This window comes from Sesamum indicum, linkage group LG8, assembly GCF_026168435.1.
Source record: "Sesamum indicum cultivar Baizhima isolate 11 linkage group LG8, ASM2616843v1, whole genome shotgun sequence".
NCBI lineage: Eukaryota > Viridiplantae > Streptophyta > Magnoliopsida > Lamiales > Pedaliaceae > Sesamum > Sesamum indicum.
The window spans coordinates 3,086,801-3,100,481 of record NC_142664.1 but is presented as its reverse complement, the minus strand read 5'-3'; the positions used below and the strand labels follow the sequence as shown (position 1 = coordinate 3,100,481).

General features: G+C 38.0%; 1 protein-coding gene and 2 pseudogenes across 1 annotated transcript; 1 reads left to right on the top strand and 2 right to left on the bottom strand.

Moving 5' to 3' along the window:
• On the top strand, window positions 1-4,753 carry LOC105180281 (uncharacterized). Its single transcript, XM_088883205.1, has 2 exons — window positions 1-3,609; window positions 4,460-4,753. The coding sequence occupies exons 1-2, from the start codon at window positions 1-3 to the stop codon at window positions 4,751-4,753; spliced, it is 3,903 nt and encodes a 1,300-aa protein (XP_088739331.1).
• A 637-nt stretch (window positions 4,754-5,390) lies between these two features.
• LOC105167596 (cytosolic sulfotransferase 5 pseudogene) lies at window positions 5,391-6,580 on the bottom strand (annotated as a pseudogene).
• A 2,021-nt stretch (window positions 6,581-8,601) lies between these two features.
• On the bottom strand, window positions 8,602-9,722 carry LOC105167595 (cytosolic sulfotransferase 5 pseudogene; annotated as a pseudogene).
• Window positions 9,723-13,681: the final 3,959 nt, after the last annotated feature.

The following is a 13,681-nucleotide window of genomic DNA, read 5'->3' as shown; positions in this document are numbered from 1 at the left end:
ATGGGGCGGAGGCGGACCGCTACTGCTGCGAGGGCATCGGGGCAAGATCCGGAAAGCCCGCGACATGCCGCAGCTTCATCCAGCGAGAGAGCTGAGAACCCGGAGGACGGACACTCCCGGTTGGTGGAATTGGAGACGAAGGTCTCTTCCCTGGAATCTGAGATCATGGTGCTGAATTCGGAGTTGGACGAATGTCGGCAGGTGATTCAGGAGATGGCTGGCGTATTCGGAAACGACAGCATTGCCGATATGCGGCGTGACATGGAGCAAATGGCCATTCAGATTGGGTTGCTCCAGCGTGCAGTGGGTAGCACGCCTATGGTTGCTCACGACCCCGGTGCTAGGCTTCGAATACCAGAACCGAAGGCCTATAGCGGTGAGCGTGATGCGAAGGAGGTCGAGAACTTCCTCTTCGACATGGAACAGTACTTCCTTGCGGCAGACGTGCGGGACGAGGCAAGGAAGGTTGCGACTGCGACCATGTACCTGACTGGTGACGCAAAGCTGTGGTGGCGGACCAAGTTTGCGGAAATCCAGGCTCATCAAATACAGCTCGACACGTGGGCTCTTCTACGGGAGGCGATCAGAGAGCAGTTCTTCCCCGAGAATGTGGAGTACAATGCCAGGAGGGCATTGCGAAAGCTTGAACATACAGGTTCCGTGCGGGAATATGTCAAAGCTTTCTCAGCGCTGATGCTGAACATCCGAGACATGTCGGAGGCAGACAAGCTGTTCACTTTCATGGAAGGCTTGAAACAGTGGGCGAGAAACGAGTTGCAGAGGCAACGAGTGACTGATTTGAGTTCGGCTATCATTGCGGCCGAACGCCTGGCCGATTTCAACCTAGAGACTCAAAAGGATAGGCAGGCGACGCCTAGTCCTGAGCGGGAGAAGTCGAATGGGACGAGATGGTTCAGGAATAACTTCAACAGAGGTGGGGGAGACCAGAGGCCCCACTCTCAGAATGGCTCACAGGGCAGTTCAAACAGTAACAGGCCCCAGGAGAACAGGCAGGGAGCACCCGAGAGGAGGAGAGGGTGTTTGATCTGCGATGGTCCGCATATGTATCGGGATTGCCCGAAGAGACAGGTGTTGAATGCATTGGCAACGACCTTTACCGACAAGGCGTCGTCCTCAAAGAGTGTGGAGCCACAAGCAGAGGCAGGTGGTGAGAATGACACGGAGGAGTATGAGGACAACTTGGGGGCCGTAAACCAATGGTGCAACACATTCTCTACGGTGGCGGCAAAGAGAGTTGCGCCACCCCTTGCGAAAAGGACCATCCCGGCGCTTACTGTGGAGCAGCCGGAAAAGACTGTCCCGGCTCTTACTGTGGAACAGCCGGAACAGAAAGAAGAAGAAGTCCAGCCTCGGATTCCTCGGAAGAAAGGGTTGATGTTCGTTGATGTGAAGATTCATGGCAAGCCGATTCGAGCCATGATCGACACTGGAGCCTCTCACAACTACCTTGCGAGCGCCGAAGTGGCGAGACTCGGGCTCGTGCTGGAGAAGGGAGTTGGGCGTGTGAAGGCGATCAACTCGGCTGCACAACCCATTGCCGGTGTAGCCAAGTCTGTGCTGATTAAGGTTGGTGCTTATGAGGGCAAGACCAATCTTTCTGTTGTGGCAATGGACGACTTCAAGCTTATCCTTGGGCTTGAATTTCTACGGGATACACGCACTGCTGTCTTACCTCATGCCGATTCGCTGATGATGTTGGGGGCGAAGCCGTGTGTCATTCCTACCTTGGCCGAACGTACTGGAGGGAAGAACTTGTCGGCCATGCAGTTTGAGAAGGGGCACAAGCAGGATGAGATCTCCTACTTGGGTACCCTTTGTTTTGAAGAGATGGAAGAGGTGTCAGGGCCCACCCCGGGCGGTAGTAAGGAACTGTTGGGGGAGTCTGAAGACGTGATGCCAAACGAGCTGCCTCGGAAGCTACCACCGAAGAGGGCAGTGGATCACGAGATCAAGTTGGTGCTTGGCACGAGACCGCCCGCTAGGGCACCGTACAGGATACCGCAACCTAAGCTTGTGGAGCTTAGGAAGCAGTCAGCAGATGCCTTGAGCCGCAGGGCGGACTTGGCGAACTTGGAGTCGATAGCAGCGCTCTCTTCTAGCGCGGCTGCTATCTCTACGAAGGATCAGGTGCGGGAGTTACTACCGAGAGATCCCGCGGCGCGACGCCTGATTCGGCTTGTCGAGCAGGGCAAGGCTCGACACTTTTGGATCGAGGATGGATTGCTGATGACCAAGGGAAACCGCGTATACATTCCGAGAGGCGGGGACCTACGGAAATCACTTCTTTCCGAATGCTACGACACACTTTGGGCGGGACACCAAGGACAGGACCGCACGTTTGCTTCGGTGCGGAGGGCCTATCATTGGCCACAGATGCGGGACGATGTCGAGACGCATGTCCGCACTTGTTTGATTTGTCAGCAGGACAAGGCAGACCATCAGAAGAAGGCCGGTCTGCTGCAACCACTTCCCATCCCAAAGCGTCCATGGGAGAGCGTCTCCATGGATTACATCTCTGGATTGCCTAAGGTCGAGAACTTAGGCTCTATCATCGTCGTGGTAGATCGTTTGTCAAAATATGCTACATTTATCGCAGCACCCAAACACGTTACAGCAGAAGGGACAGCTCATCTCTTTTCCAAGCACATCGTCAAGCATTGGGGACTGCCAAAAGATATTGTCAGTGATCGTGACTCCCGATTTACTGGCGTCTTCCGGACCGAGTTGTTCAAACTTCTCGGGTCCACACCTTCCATGAGCTCGAGCTATCATCCACAGTCCGGTGGTCAGACAGAACGCTTTAATTCTACGTTGGAGGACTACCTTCGGCACTTTGTGCGAGGTACGCAGAAGGATTGGGTGAAGCTCTTGGATGTCGCTCAGCTATATTTCAATGTTCAAAAGAGCTCTTCCACCACCAACAAGAGCGCTTTTGAAATCGTTACTGGGCAGCAGCCGCTCCTTCCTCACACTCTTGACATCCCACAAAGTGTGAGATCCCCTCTTACTCGAAGTTTCTCCCAGGAGTGGAAGAAGAATGTTGATATCGTTAGAAGTTGCCTGGAGACAGCTCAGAAGCGGATGAAGACGTATGCAGATCAGAATCGCCGCTTCATTGAGTTCAATGCGGGAGACCTGGTGCTGGTGAAGGTCCCGAAACCGAAATTGTCAAAGTCATCAAGGTGGAGAGATCCTCGGTTGATGCAGAAATATGTTGGTCCTTTGCCTGTCCTTAGGCGTATTGGGACGGTGGCGTACAAGGTAGAGTTGCCGCCGTGGTGGAAGATCCACAACGTTTTTCATGTCAGCCAATTGAAGAAGTATTCAGCAGACAAGGAAGACGATACCCGCAATCAACCCAGCCGCCCACAACTCGAATTGAAGAAGACGAAGGAGAAGGTGGCTGAAGTAATCCTAGATCACCGAGTGACGAGTACCGCGAAGAAAGACCACACCGAGTACTTGGTGAAATGGAGGGGATGCAGCAGCGAGGAGAACACTTGGGAGCGAGTGACAAACCTAAAGGCGTTTCTACCTCTTGTCGAAGCGTACCATGCTTCCGTAGCGCCGGGGACGTCGCTATCTCAGGTGGGGGAGAATGTCACGGGCTGCCCATTCACTAGGCCTCGTGACGCGCACTTCGGCCACTCAACCGTTCTACATGGCCGACCACTCAGCCTTCATCAACAGACGCTGGACAACCAACTAGTCTTAGAGTCCTAGGTGTAGGCCTTTTATTGCTTTGTTACTGCTTTGTTATTTGCTTTCTGTTGTTTAGATTCCTCAAGGGGACGTTATGCCTCTTGAGTTGCAAATTTCAGCTTTTCTAGTGTCTAGTGTAGACAATAGGATTTATTTTTTTAAGCCTATTATAGGGGGGAATGAGTTCAAGAAGCTTGGTTTAGTGACGTGTTGGAGTCCCCCTCAAGGCGAACCCCTTGCTCTAGCATCGTTGATCATTGTATACGCATTTTCAGTTCAATGCAATTTGGTTTTCTGAATCCGCGTGCGCAATTTACTGTTTTGTGATTTGTTCCTCCCGACTCTGATATATTCGGCGCGCTGCATTTGTGCCGAGCGGAGGTATTGGCGGACGTAGTCAGCGGACTACTAGCCACACGACGCGCTGTGTGATAGGCGCCTCGTGAGACCAAGGGCATTAGGATGCCAACATTCGAGGGGCAGCGATGGAAGTGTGGCCCATACCGGCGTGAGACTGATGTCGTCCTCCTTGAACTCGAAGCATGCCGACATATGCTTCAAAAGTAGCGGCCGTCCGTAAACGTAGTATGGACTATCGGTCAAAATATGTTGGTTGTCCTCCTCCCGTGCAAAACGAAAAATCAACCAGCCACTCTCGTGTTGCTGGAAGCTAGCTCCCCATGAATGGGACAGTGCGCGGATTGCCTTAAGTCCGGAAAATTTGCTGGCAACATAGCTGACGAGGCAGAACCCCAATTTGCTTCGAACGTCTACTAAGTCGTCGGAACCCAAAGTGAGGGGACCATCTACTGCGAATTTGTTGAGCTTGTTTTCAGCAGTAAGTTTACGGTTCGCGCTGAAAAAACCCGTGAAAGAGACTGATTTCTTCTCGATGTTTTCGGTCACCGACAATTTTTCCTCTGATCGGTTGTCGGTTGCTTTTACTGCAACATCCTTTGTGATATGGGAGGGAGTGGCCTCCATGTCAAATAGCGTATTGTCATTTTCTGGTGCTTGGGGTTTCAATTAGAAGCCAAGTCGTAGGATATCTCTAATTATGCTTTAGCAGTCTAAAGAGGTGTTAGCGATTGGTTCAGTTTTTTTGTCAAGTTGTAAAAAGGGTTGTGAGTCGAGTAGTTGAAATTATCGTGTTTGGAAAAATAGTTTAATATTTATAGAATTATATTTAAAAATTGTATAAATTGGTAGGTTGTGTATGACTTATATTTTAAATCAAGTTAATTTAAAGGGTTATATACTTAAACTCCATTAAAAAATGTGAAATTATATTTTTTCTAAATTTTGTTTTGAAATTACACTTCAATAAAATTTTTCTTTTACACTTGATATTTTTTCATTAGAATTTGGACAAGAAAATACTAAAACTCACAAAAAAAGTTACATAAATATTTAATTTTGTTCCTTATTTATATGCATATATATATATATGTGGAGTAATGTTAGCATCATTTCAAAAAAAAAATTTATAAATAAAAAATTATTACATAAGAATATAAATTGTGGGGTAAAATTAAAAAATTATGCAATTTCTTTGCTAATGTTAGAATTTTTTTATCTAAATCTTAATAAAAAGGGATTAGATGTAAAAAATAAATTTTTGAAAGGAATATAAGTGTAATTTTAAAATTTTTTTGAAGAAGGAATAGTTTTGGATTTTTAAAGGAGGTTTAAGTGTTGCTTTATTCTAATTTAAAAGTAAAAGCTGTAAATAACAAAAATATTTTTTCAACTTTAAGTCACTTATTTCAACATAGCACAAACATAAACCCTTAATAAAATTAAGGGAGAAGAAAAGTGATCATCAACTGACTTAATCAAATCCCATACATAAAACCACAACCATGAAACTTTTCCTCAGTAACACTATCTATTTTTGCAATCATCTTCTCTTCAAGGTAGTTCTTGTAGTCACCAATTTCACCTTTCCTGAAGAAGGAACTGTATGGCAATGGAAACACACTTGACGTCTCCTCTGATTTATTCACTTCTACACTGCTCAGAGTCTCGAAGCTGCACATTTTCACAATTTCATCAATCTTCTCCTCTCCCTTCTCACTTTGATCAAATGGGCACCCCAAGAATTCACCCAATTTTCTGACATGATTCTTGGATTTTTCCTTCAGATCCTCGTAAGTAAGAAAATACACCTTTTCAGGCCTGTTCAGGCTTTCTTGTCTGTAAGCCAAGACATGGTCATAGTAGGGCCCGAATGGGACAACCCCTCTGCAGAACTGATCAACAGCAGCCCCCACCTCCCATGGATCCTTCTCAACATCACTGGATTTCTGTAAAAAATGCCACAGAGAGACGAGGGTGTCCTTTGGATTTCTTGTCACGTAGACAACCTTACAGTCGGAGGAATTCAGGATATCACCAAGAATCTGGTACGGTATGTGGGTCGCCAAGATTCTTGCTTCTTGGGGATCTTTAACAGCCAGAAATTCCGGGTTTTTATAGCCACCATCTAATTCTGTTCCTTTGTCAACATAGAGATTTGTTTCTAGAGATGGAACAAGTTCTTGTGGGTGGTTTAGGGCTAAAGGGTGGTTTTGATGTTGTGGAGAGGGATGGAGGATGGAGTGGAGGATAGCTTTGAGCCATGTTGTGCCTGTTTTGGGGAAAGAAGCTAGAATTACATCTCCGGTGAGTGGTTGAAGGGTTTCAACAACTCTCTTGGTGGTTTCAAGGTATGTTTTTGTGAACCAGAAGCCCTGAAATTTGAAGAGGAATTGATGCCCACACCACTTTTCTCTTTGGGGAGATGAGGTGATTTCATTGTCGTCCAACTCTGAGTCTGAGGCTTCCATATGAGAATTTTGAACAAACCATCCTCTCATGTTGGACATATATATAGAACAAAATATTACTCAATTTTATTTGTGTAAAATGATTCACTTGGGAAAAATACAATTTTAATTTTGTAATAAAAGTGATTTTCATAAATTAATTTATAATTTTAAATTTTTTATAAATTTAGTCATTTTTCAATTATTTTGGGAGAAATTTTGCATGTGACTTTCACATGTTCAATTAAATTGTACTTTTTAGTTTTGTAATGTAAGGTTGACATATTCAGTCCTGTATAATTAATTAAATTACAAAAATAAAATAATTGTTTAGTTCATGTGCAAGTCATACGTAATTTTCAGACCAAATTAATCGAAAAGAAAAGATTAAATTAATAAAATAGCACAAAAGATGGTACCCTAAATTATAGGACTAAAGTTGCAAATTTCTTGATTTATACACTTGGATGCATAATGCTCTTTTATTTTATGGATAAACGTAAAACGCCACGAGTCTTAATGAATATAAGTAAATCATAAATTGAAGTTTTTGATAATAGTATTTATTAGCAGGATAGGACATCATGAAACGTGGACTTTAAAGAACATGGGGTGTGAGGATATATCAAATTACATGCATTTTGGACATTTGGACCAGACTCCATACTTACGTACCTATACATTTTATTACCGTCATGTTTCGTGCTAAAAGTTGTATTTTTGCAAAAGTTGTTATGATCATCAACACCACTGCATAATGCATACTGCATGCGCTGTCTTCTTCTCCACCGACAGGATAAGTTTCTCTCCATTATCAAGCGGTCATGAAAGGAATGTTTTCAAATCCGGATCCATATCTGAATTACACAATTAATTAGGTCAGCTCATTCATCAGTTTGGTCTAATGTTGTATTACAAGATATATAGGTCAGCAGGAGCTTTAAAGATTCGCCTAACCACCACCTTCCTTGCCTGAGAAAGGCGTGGCTTGGCTTATGAGCGGCTCCAACTTCGCTGGAGGAACAACTCTCTCTCTCTTTCTCACACACTAAGAATATTTGACACTAATAAAATATATGCTTTCATATATTTAATATTTTAGAATTTTTATATTTTGTTTGCTACATATTATTCATATATCATAAAAAAATATAAATCTAATTATTATGATTAATTTATAAAAAAATATTTGTTTGACAATCATACAAGTTTATTTGTTATGTATTATGGAGCAATTATGTTACTTAGTTGAGATATTATTGAATTAAACGTTCAATTTTTCTGTTAGTATTCAATATTTTAATGATATGAGTGACAAATATTTATAAAAAAATATGAAAAATACTACTCGAAATAAATATATTATTTTTTAAGAAAAATAATTTATTATCAATAAAAGACAAGTTCAATATTAAGCAAAAATTGTATCTTTTTAAAATATGGGAACAAAACGGGTTCACTCCTCCATGCAAGGACACCTTCAGAAAACTCTCTAACATTCTTAGGTACCTTCATGACACATTTTTTACTCTCTAGACATCCCCCTCATATCTCTCACACCTCTCTCACTCTCTAAACATTTTGTAAGAACTCTACAATCATATTATCACGTGTTCTTGTACTTTTCACCAATATCTCAATTTTCAATTACATTCATTTACCTTTTGACTTTGTTCAATCTTAAATAAATATTAACTTGGATTTCGGAATGCTGGCGCCTTTTTTGCAGGTCTCTCCTTCAAAATTTGCATTTGCTTTAGTCCAACACTTGACTGATTGTCCAAATTCATTGAACTCATACATTTTTTGAACGCATCACTAATAAAGAAGTACCAATTGCTTAGATAATAAATACTTGCATTTCTATTAACTATATACTTTTACTTCTAGCACATATTATATATATAACTGAAAAATAAAAACAAAATTTTAAAATATAAAATATGTATGAAACATTAAACATTAAGAGGATGGAATTGAATATCTTATTGCCTCTTCTATTCAACCTCATATATTGATAAAAATTATGTCATCAGTTATATTTAAAAAAAAACGTTTAATGCACATGACATATATATTTAAAATGAATAAAAGATACAACATAATTATAATAGAAAATTCAATCCAATTTGGATGGTCCCATATGACCTAAATCCCATACATATAACCACAGGCATGAAACTTTTCCCTAGTAACACCATCTATTTTTGTAATCATCTTGTGTTCAAGGTAGTTTTTGTGGTCTCCAACTTCACCTTTCCGGAAGAAAGCACTGTAAGGCAATGGAAAAACATTTGGCAGCTCATTGGATTTGTTCACCTGTTGACTGCTCAGAGTCTCAAAGCTGCACATTTTCACAATTTCATCAATCTTCTCTTCTCCATTCTCACTTTGATCAAATGGGCACCCCAAGAATTCACCCAACTTTCTGACATGAAACTTAGGGTTTTCCTTCAGCTCCTCATAAGTAAGAAAATACACCTTCTCAGGCCTGTTAAATCTTTCTTGTCTGTAAGCCAAGACATGATCATAGTAGGGCCCGAATGGGACAACCCCTCGGCAGAACTGATCAACCGCAACCTCCATCTCCCATTCATCCTTCTCAACAACGCTGGATTTCTGCATGAAATGCCACAGTGAAACGAGGGTGTCCTTGGGATTTCTCGTCACATACACAATCTTACAGTCAGAGGAATCCAGGATCTCTCCAAGAATCTGGTACGGTAGGTGTGTGGACAAGATTCTTGCTTTTTCGGGATCTTTAACAACAGGAAATTGTGGGGTTCGGGTGCTACCAATACCACCCACCTCTCTCCATTTCTCAATGTAAAGATCTGTTTCCAGAGATGGGATTAGCTGGTGTGGATGGTTAAGGGTTAAAGGGTGGTTTTCATGGCATGGAGAGGGATGAATGATGGAGTGGAGGAGAGCTTTGAGCCATGTGGTGCCTGTCTTGGGGAAAGAAGCTAGAATTACATCTCCGGGGAGTGGTTTGAAGGTTTCAACAACTCTCTTCGTGGCTTCAAGGTATATTTGTGTAAACCAGAAGCCTCGAAATTTGAAAAGGAATTCATGCCCACACCATTTTTCTCTTTGGGGAGATGAGTTGATTTCATTCATGTTGTCCAACTCTAAGGTTTTTCCAATCATATTGAGAAAGACCCTCCTCCATTCTTGGATATATATATGGAAAAATGCAACAACTTTTATATGATATTATAAATGAACAAATTATCCTCTTACGAAAAAAAAAAAAATAATTTATTTTCTTATATTTTTTAAAATGCATTTACCTCCCTAAATTTTTTAAATGAATCAATGTATCTCCTTAGACAGGGAGATAAATTGCTTCATTTTAAAAAGTACATGCAACAAATAATTATTTCTTTTGTGAAGGGATAATTTGCTCATTTGCAATATCATAAGAGATAAATTGTTATTCACCATATATATATATATATATATATATAGAAAGAAAAGAAAACTTTTACATTTATATGTTATGTGAAGTCAAACCAACTCTCACAATGAGAAAATAGCTTATAACAACTATCGAAAAATTTAAATCAGCATCGAGCTAATTAGTAAACAAAAGTTGTTCCTAATTTATATTATCAAATATATATTTTAAATAATTCGTTATTATATTCTTTAGCAAGAAAATTTTCATCCCTAAATTTATTAACATATAAATTTTTTATATTAAATAATATAAATTAACAATAAAAATTTTATTTACTCCATTTAGATTCTCTTGTAGCGCCGTCTTTCTTTTGATAGACAACGCATTGAGGGCGTAGCGAGGGGACATCATCGGATTTACATCCACCATCATTAATTTGCTAGTTGGGTTCATGCAAATTAACAATGGGACTATAAAATCATTTCTAGACATGTATGTTATGCTCTCTCATCAAACGTAGTAATTATGAATTTTTTTTAATCAAATTAAATTTTAATGAACTAAATTAATTATAGAGCAAGTGTATTGCACCTGTCATGTGATTGAATCATTTTCCCTAAACTATACATCAATCACACGATAAATATATTGTATTTGTTATATAATTAATTCAAATTTAGCCGAACTAAATTCGAATTAGAATTTTTCATAATTATGACATTAATACTATATATATATAGGGTTGGTTTATCATCAATGCAGGGTTAGTTCATCAATAATAATCTGCAACTTAGCGAAAATCCTATGCTTGTAGTTGTAATTATGATACGGTATACAAATTGCTATAGCGTTAATAGTATTTTAATTTGATGTCTTTTTAATTTTTATAATTTCAATATTTTTTTTCGTCTGAGTCACCTTCACAGACGAGAAGGGTGAACTTCGACGAGAAAAATAAATAAATCGTGAAAATTAAAAATATAGAACCGAAATACTAATTTAAAAGTTATAGAACGAAAACTCCAAATAACTTAAATCAAGGGACAAAGAAATGCATTGAAGATAAGTGATATAAAATATTTATATTTTTAATACATATGAAAGTAACAAATATTTAATTTGAATTTTAAATAATTTTTAAAACTAAACTCTGAACATATTTATAAGTTAATAGAAGAATTGGGTGTTTCTCAACAATATTGTTTCTCATATTTACAAAATTTAGATAACAATATTGTTTTTGAAAATATAGAATTGGCAGTATATTATGAAATCCAACCTGTTGGATCCCAGATTGGGAACGAGTCGGATTTTAGGTCCACAATAATGAAATTCATTGCTGTATAGATTAATAATGAATTTAGCAAGAATTCTACTTATTAATTAACTTAATGCTCAAGTTGCGCAGAAAGTCGGATCGGCTTAGAATCGGTACAGATTAATCTGAAAAAATCAAGTCTAGAATCAACCCACTACTATTCATGGTAAGTTTTAAAGGCGGTCCTGGATCTCTAAGTGGGCCCCAATTAGATGCATTTTAAAACCTAGACCCAGTTCATAGATCGGCCCAATTGACGCCCGGACCAAGCCACACTTCAAGCTTGGATGATAAACAATTACTGAAAATTATAATTATTTTATGAAATATATAAATAATAAATTAAATCGCACAAAAATGTATATATAGAAAAATAATAGTTAAGAATATATAATAAACTCAAATAATAATTTGACTAGCAAACTTACAATAATAAATTTAAATGATAATAGGACTTAAAATAAATTTTGAAATAAAAAAAACAAAGAGCATTAATGACATAAAGTACTAAAAATTTAAAACTAGAACAAGAAAGATAAAAGTTTTTAGAATTTAAAGGTATAAAAAAAACTATTAAAATAGTCAATTTAGAATAATAAATAAGAATTATATGTCATCCATTAATTTTTTTTTTAAAGAAAAGCACAATAGGCCCGACCCATACCTGTTCAGGATCAGGTGCTCTTAGGTATTGGGTTGGGCTGATCCCAAGTGTTGATTCCTAAAATTGGCCCAAGACTAGTCTAGTCTCAAGCAAGCTTGAGCCAAACCAACCCACGTGTAACTCGACCTACTATACATCTTGAACTTAATGCTTAGTAATTTAGCATCTTTCAACCATTTTTTGGTAGTATAGTGCAATATATATATATATATATATATATATAGAGAGAGAGAGAGAGAGAGAGAGAGAGAGAGTTAGTTCATACTACAAAAAAATTAATTATTCCCTATATTGTAAATTACCACGACTTAAAAAATTATAGTAAATTAATATATCTATCATGGTCAAGTAAAGCTGATGCGAAAATTTAATTTGACCATGATTAATTAACATTCGTTATGGTTTTACCTATAGACAAAATATTTGCCATAGTTGTTAGCTTTGACAAATATTTTGGTTTCACTTGCAAAAATAATGACTAAATGTAATAATTATTATGCAATCAAAATTAATTAATATTCACCATAAGTTTTTACTTTTAACCATTATAATTAACCATAGTGTAAAATCATATTTATTTGATTGTCATCAAGGATCATTCTATACATGTAACTTTAGCTTGTTAGGGGGAAAAATGGATAATTATGTGCACAGTCCCTAAAAAATAATCAAATTGTACAAATGACTCTCGTACTTTGCATAATTACACTGTCACTCTCTTGGACTACAGTTTTGCCCAACATGACACCTCTTGTGATCCAAAAAATGCGATGTGTTAGCACAAAAGAAGAAAATACCATTTTATCCTTTTGACTTTTCAGTCATTATTTGAAAATATTTTTTGGGCCAAATATATCCTTCTGTATATGTAAGAGGGTGTATTTGATATTCTTATATAACTGAGGAACCTAAATGTAATATACTTCCATAAACTTGATCAACTTTCAGTGCAACTTATTTCTTATTTTACTGATTTTTAATTTTAAAGAGAACTTTTGAATTAAATTATATTTTTAATTTATTATCTAAAATTTTTCAAATTAAATTTTTTCATACGAAAGGAGGTTATTTGCTGAATTATAGGGTAAATATATCTTGAAATTAGGTTTAATTAATTACACAAATACCTTGTGTACTTTGCAAAATTAAAATTACACCCCTGATGTGGTGTCAATGTAATTTACCTCAAGGGTATTTATTTAAGTTTTTTGTTCGCAGGGAGGTGTTCATGTAGTTAATCACAATTAAATGTACTCTGTGGGTGAATTTGTAATTTTGGAAAAGAAAGAAGGTGTTTGTGTAATTCAGTAATTTTGTCATACTTATTGTCTTCTCAACTTTTACTTGTGTTTTTAAATAAATAATTAAGTATTAAAGGAAATATGATTCAAAATACATTAGTTAAATAATTAACTATTAAACAAAATATGATTAAAAATTTAAAATACTTAAAGTATTAAAAAAAATATAATTCAAAATTTTATTAATTAGTTAACTAAATTTTTTTTTTCTTCTTTTCACGATAATATTTATAACCGTCTGCCTATTATTCAGACTTGGTCACGATTATCTCGCAATCACCCTATGTTAATTCATATTGCTTGTATGATAATAAGGTTTAACTTAATCAACGAAGCTGAGCCTATCACCTTAAAGTCATGTGTCCGAACTCCACTGATATATGGGGTTTATTACTATATTTTAATAGTAGGTATCATTTTACTTTAAATAGTAATTATTGATCAGACAAGTTTTTTGATGTTGAT

Excerpts from the sequence above, each read along its gene's own strand:
- LOC105180281 (XM_088883205.1), top strand. The coding sequence starts at position 1 with ATGGGGCGGAGGCGGACCGCTACTGCTGCGAGGGCATCGGGGCAAGAT. Across the intron at positions 3,610-4,459 it reads CGGGGACGTCGCTATCTCAG|CTGACGAGGCAGAACCCCAA; the intron begins GTGGGGGAGAAT and ends CTGGCAACATAG.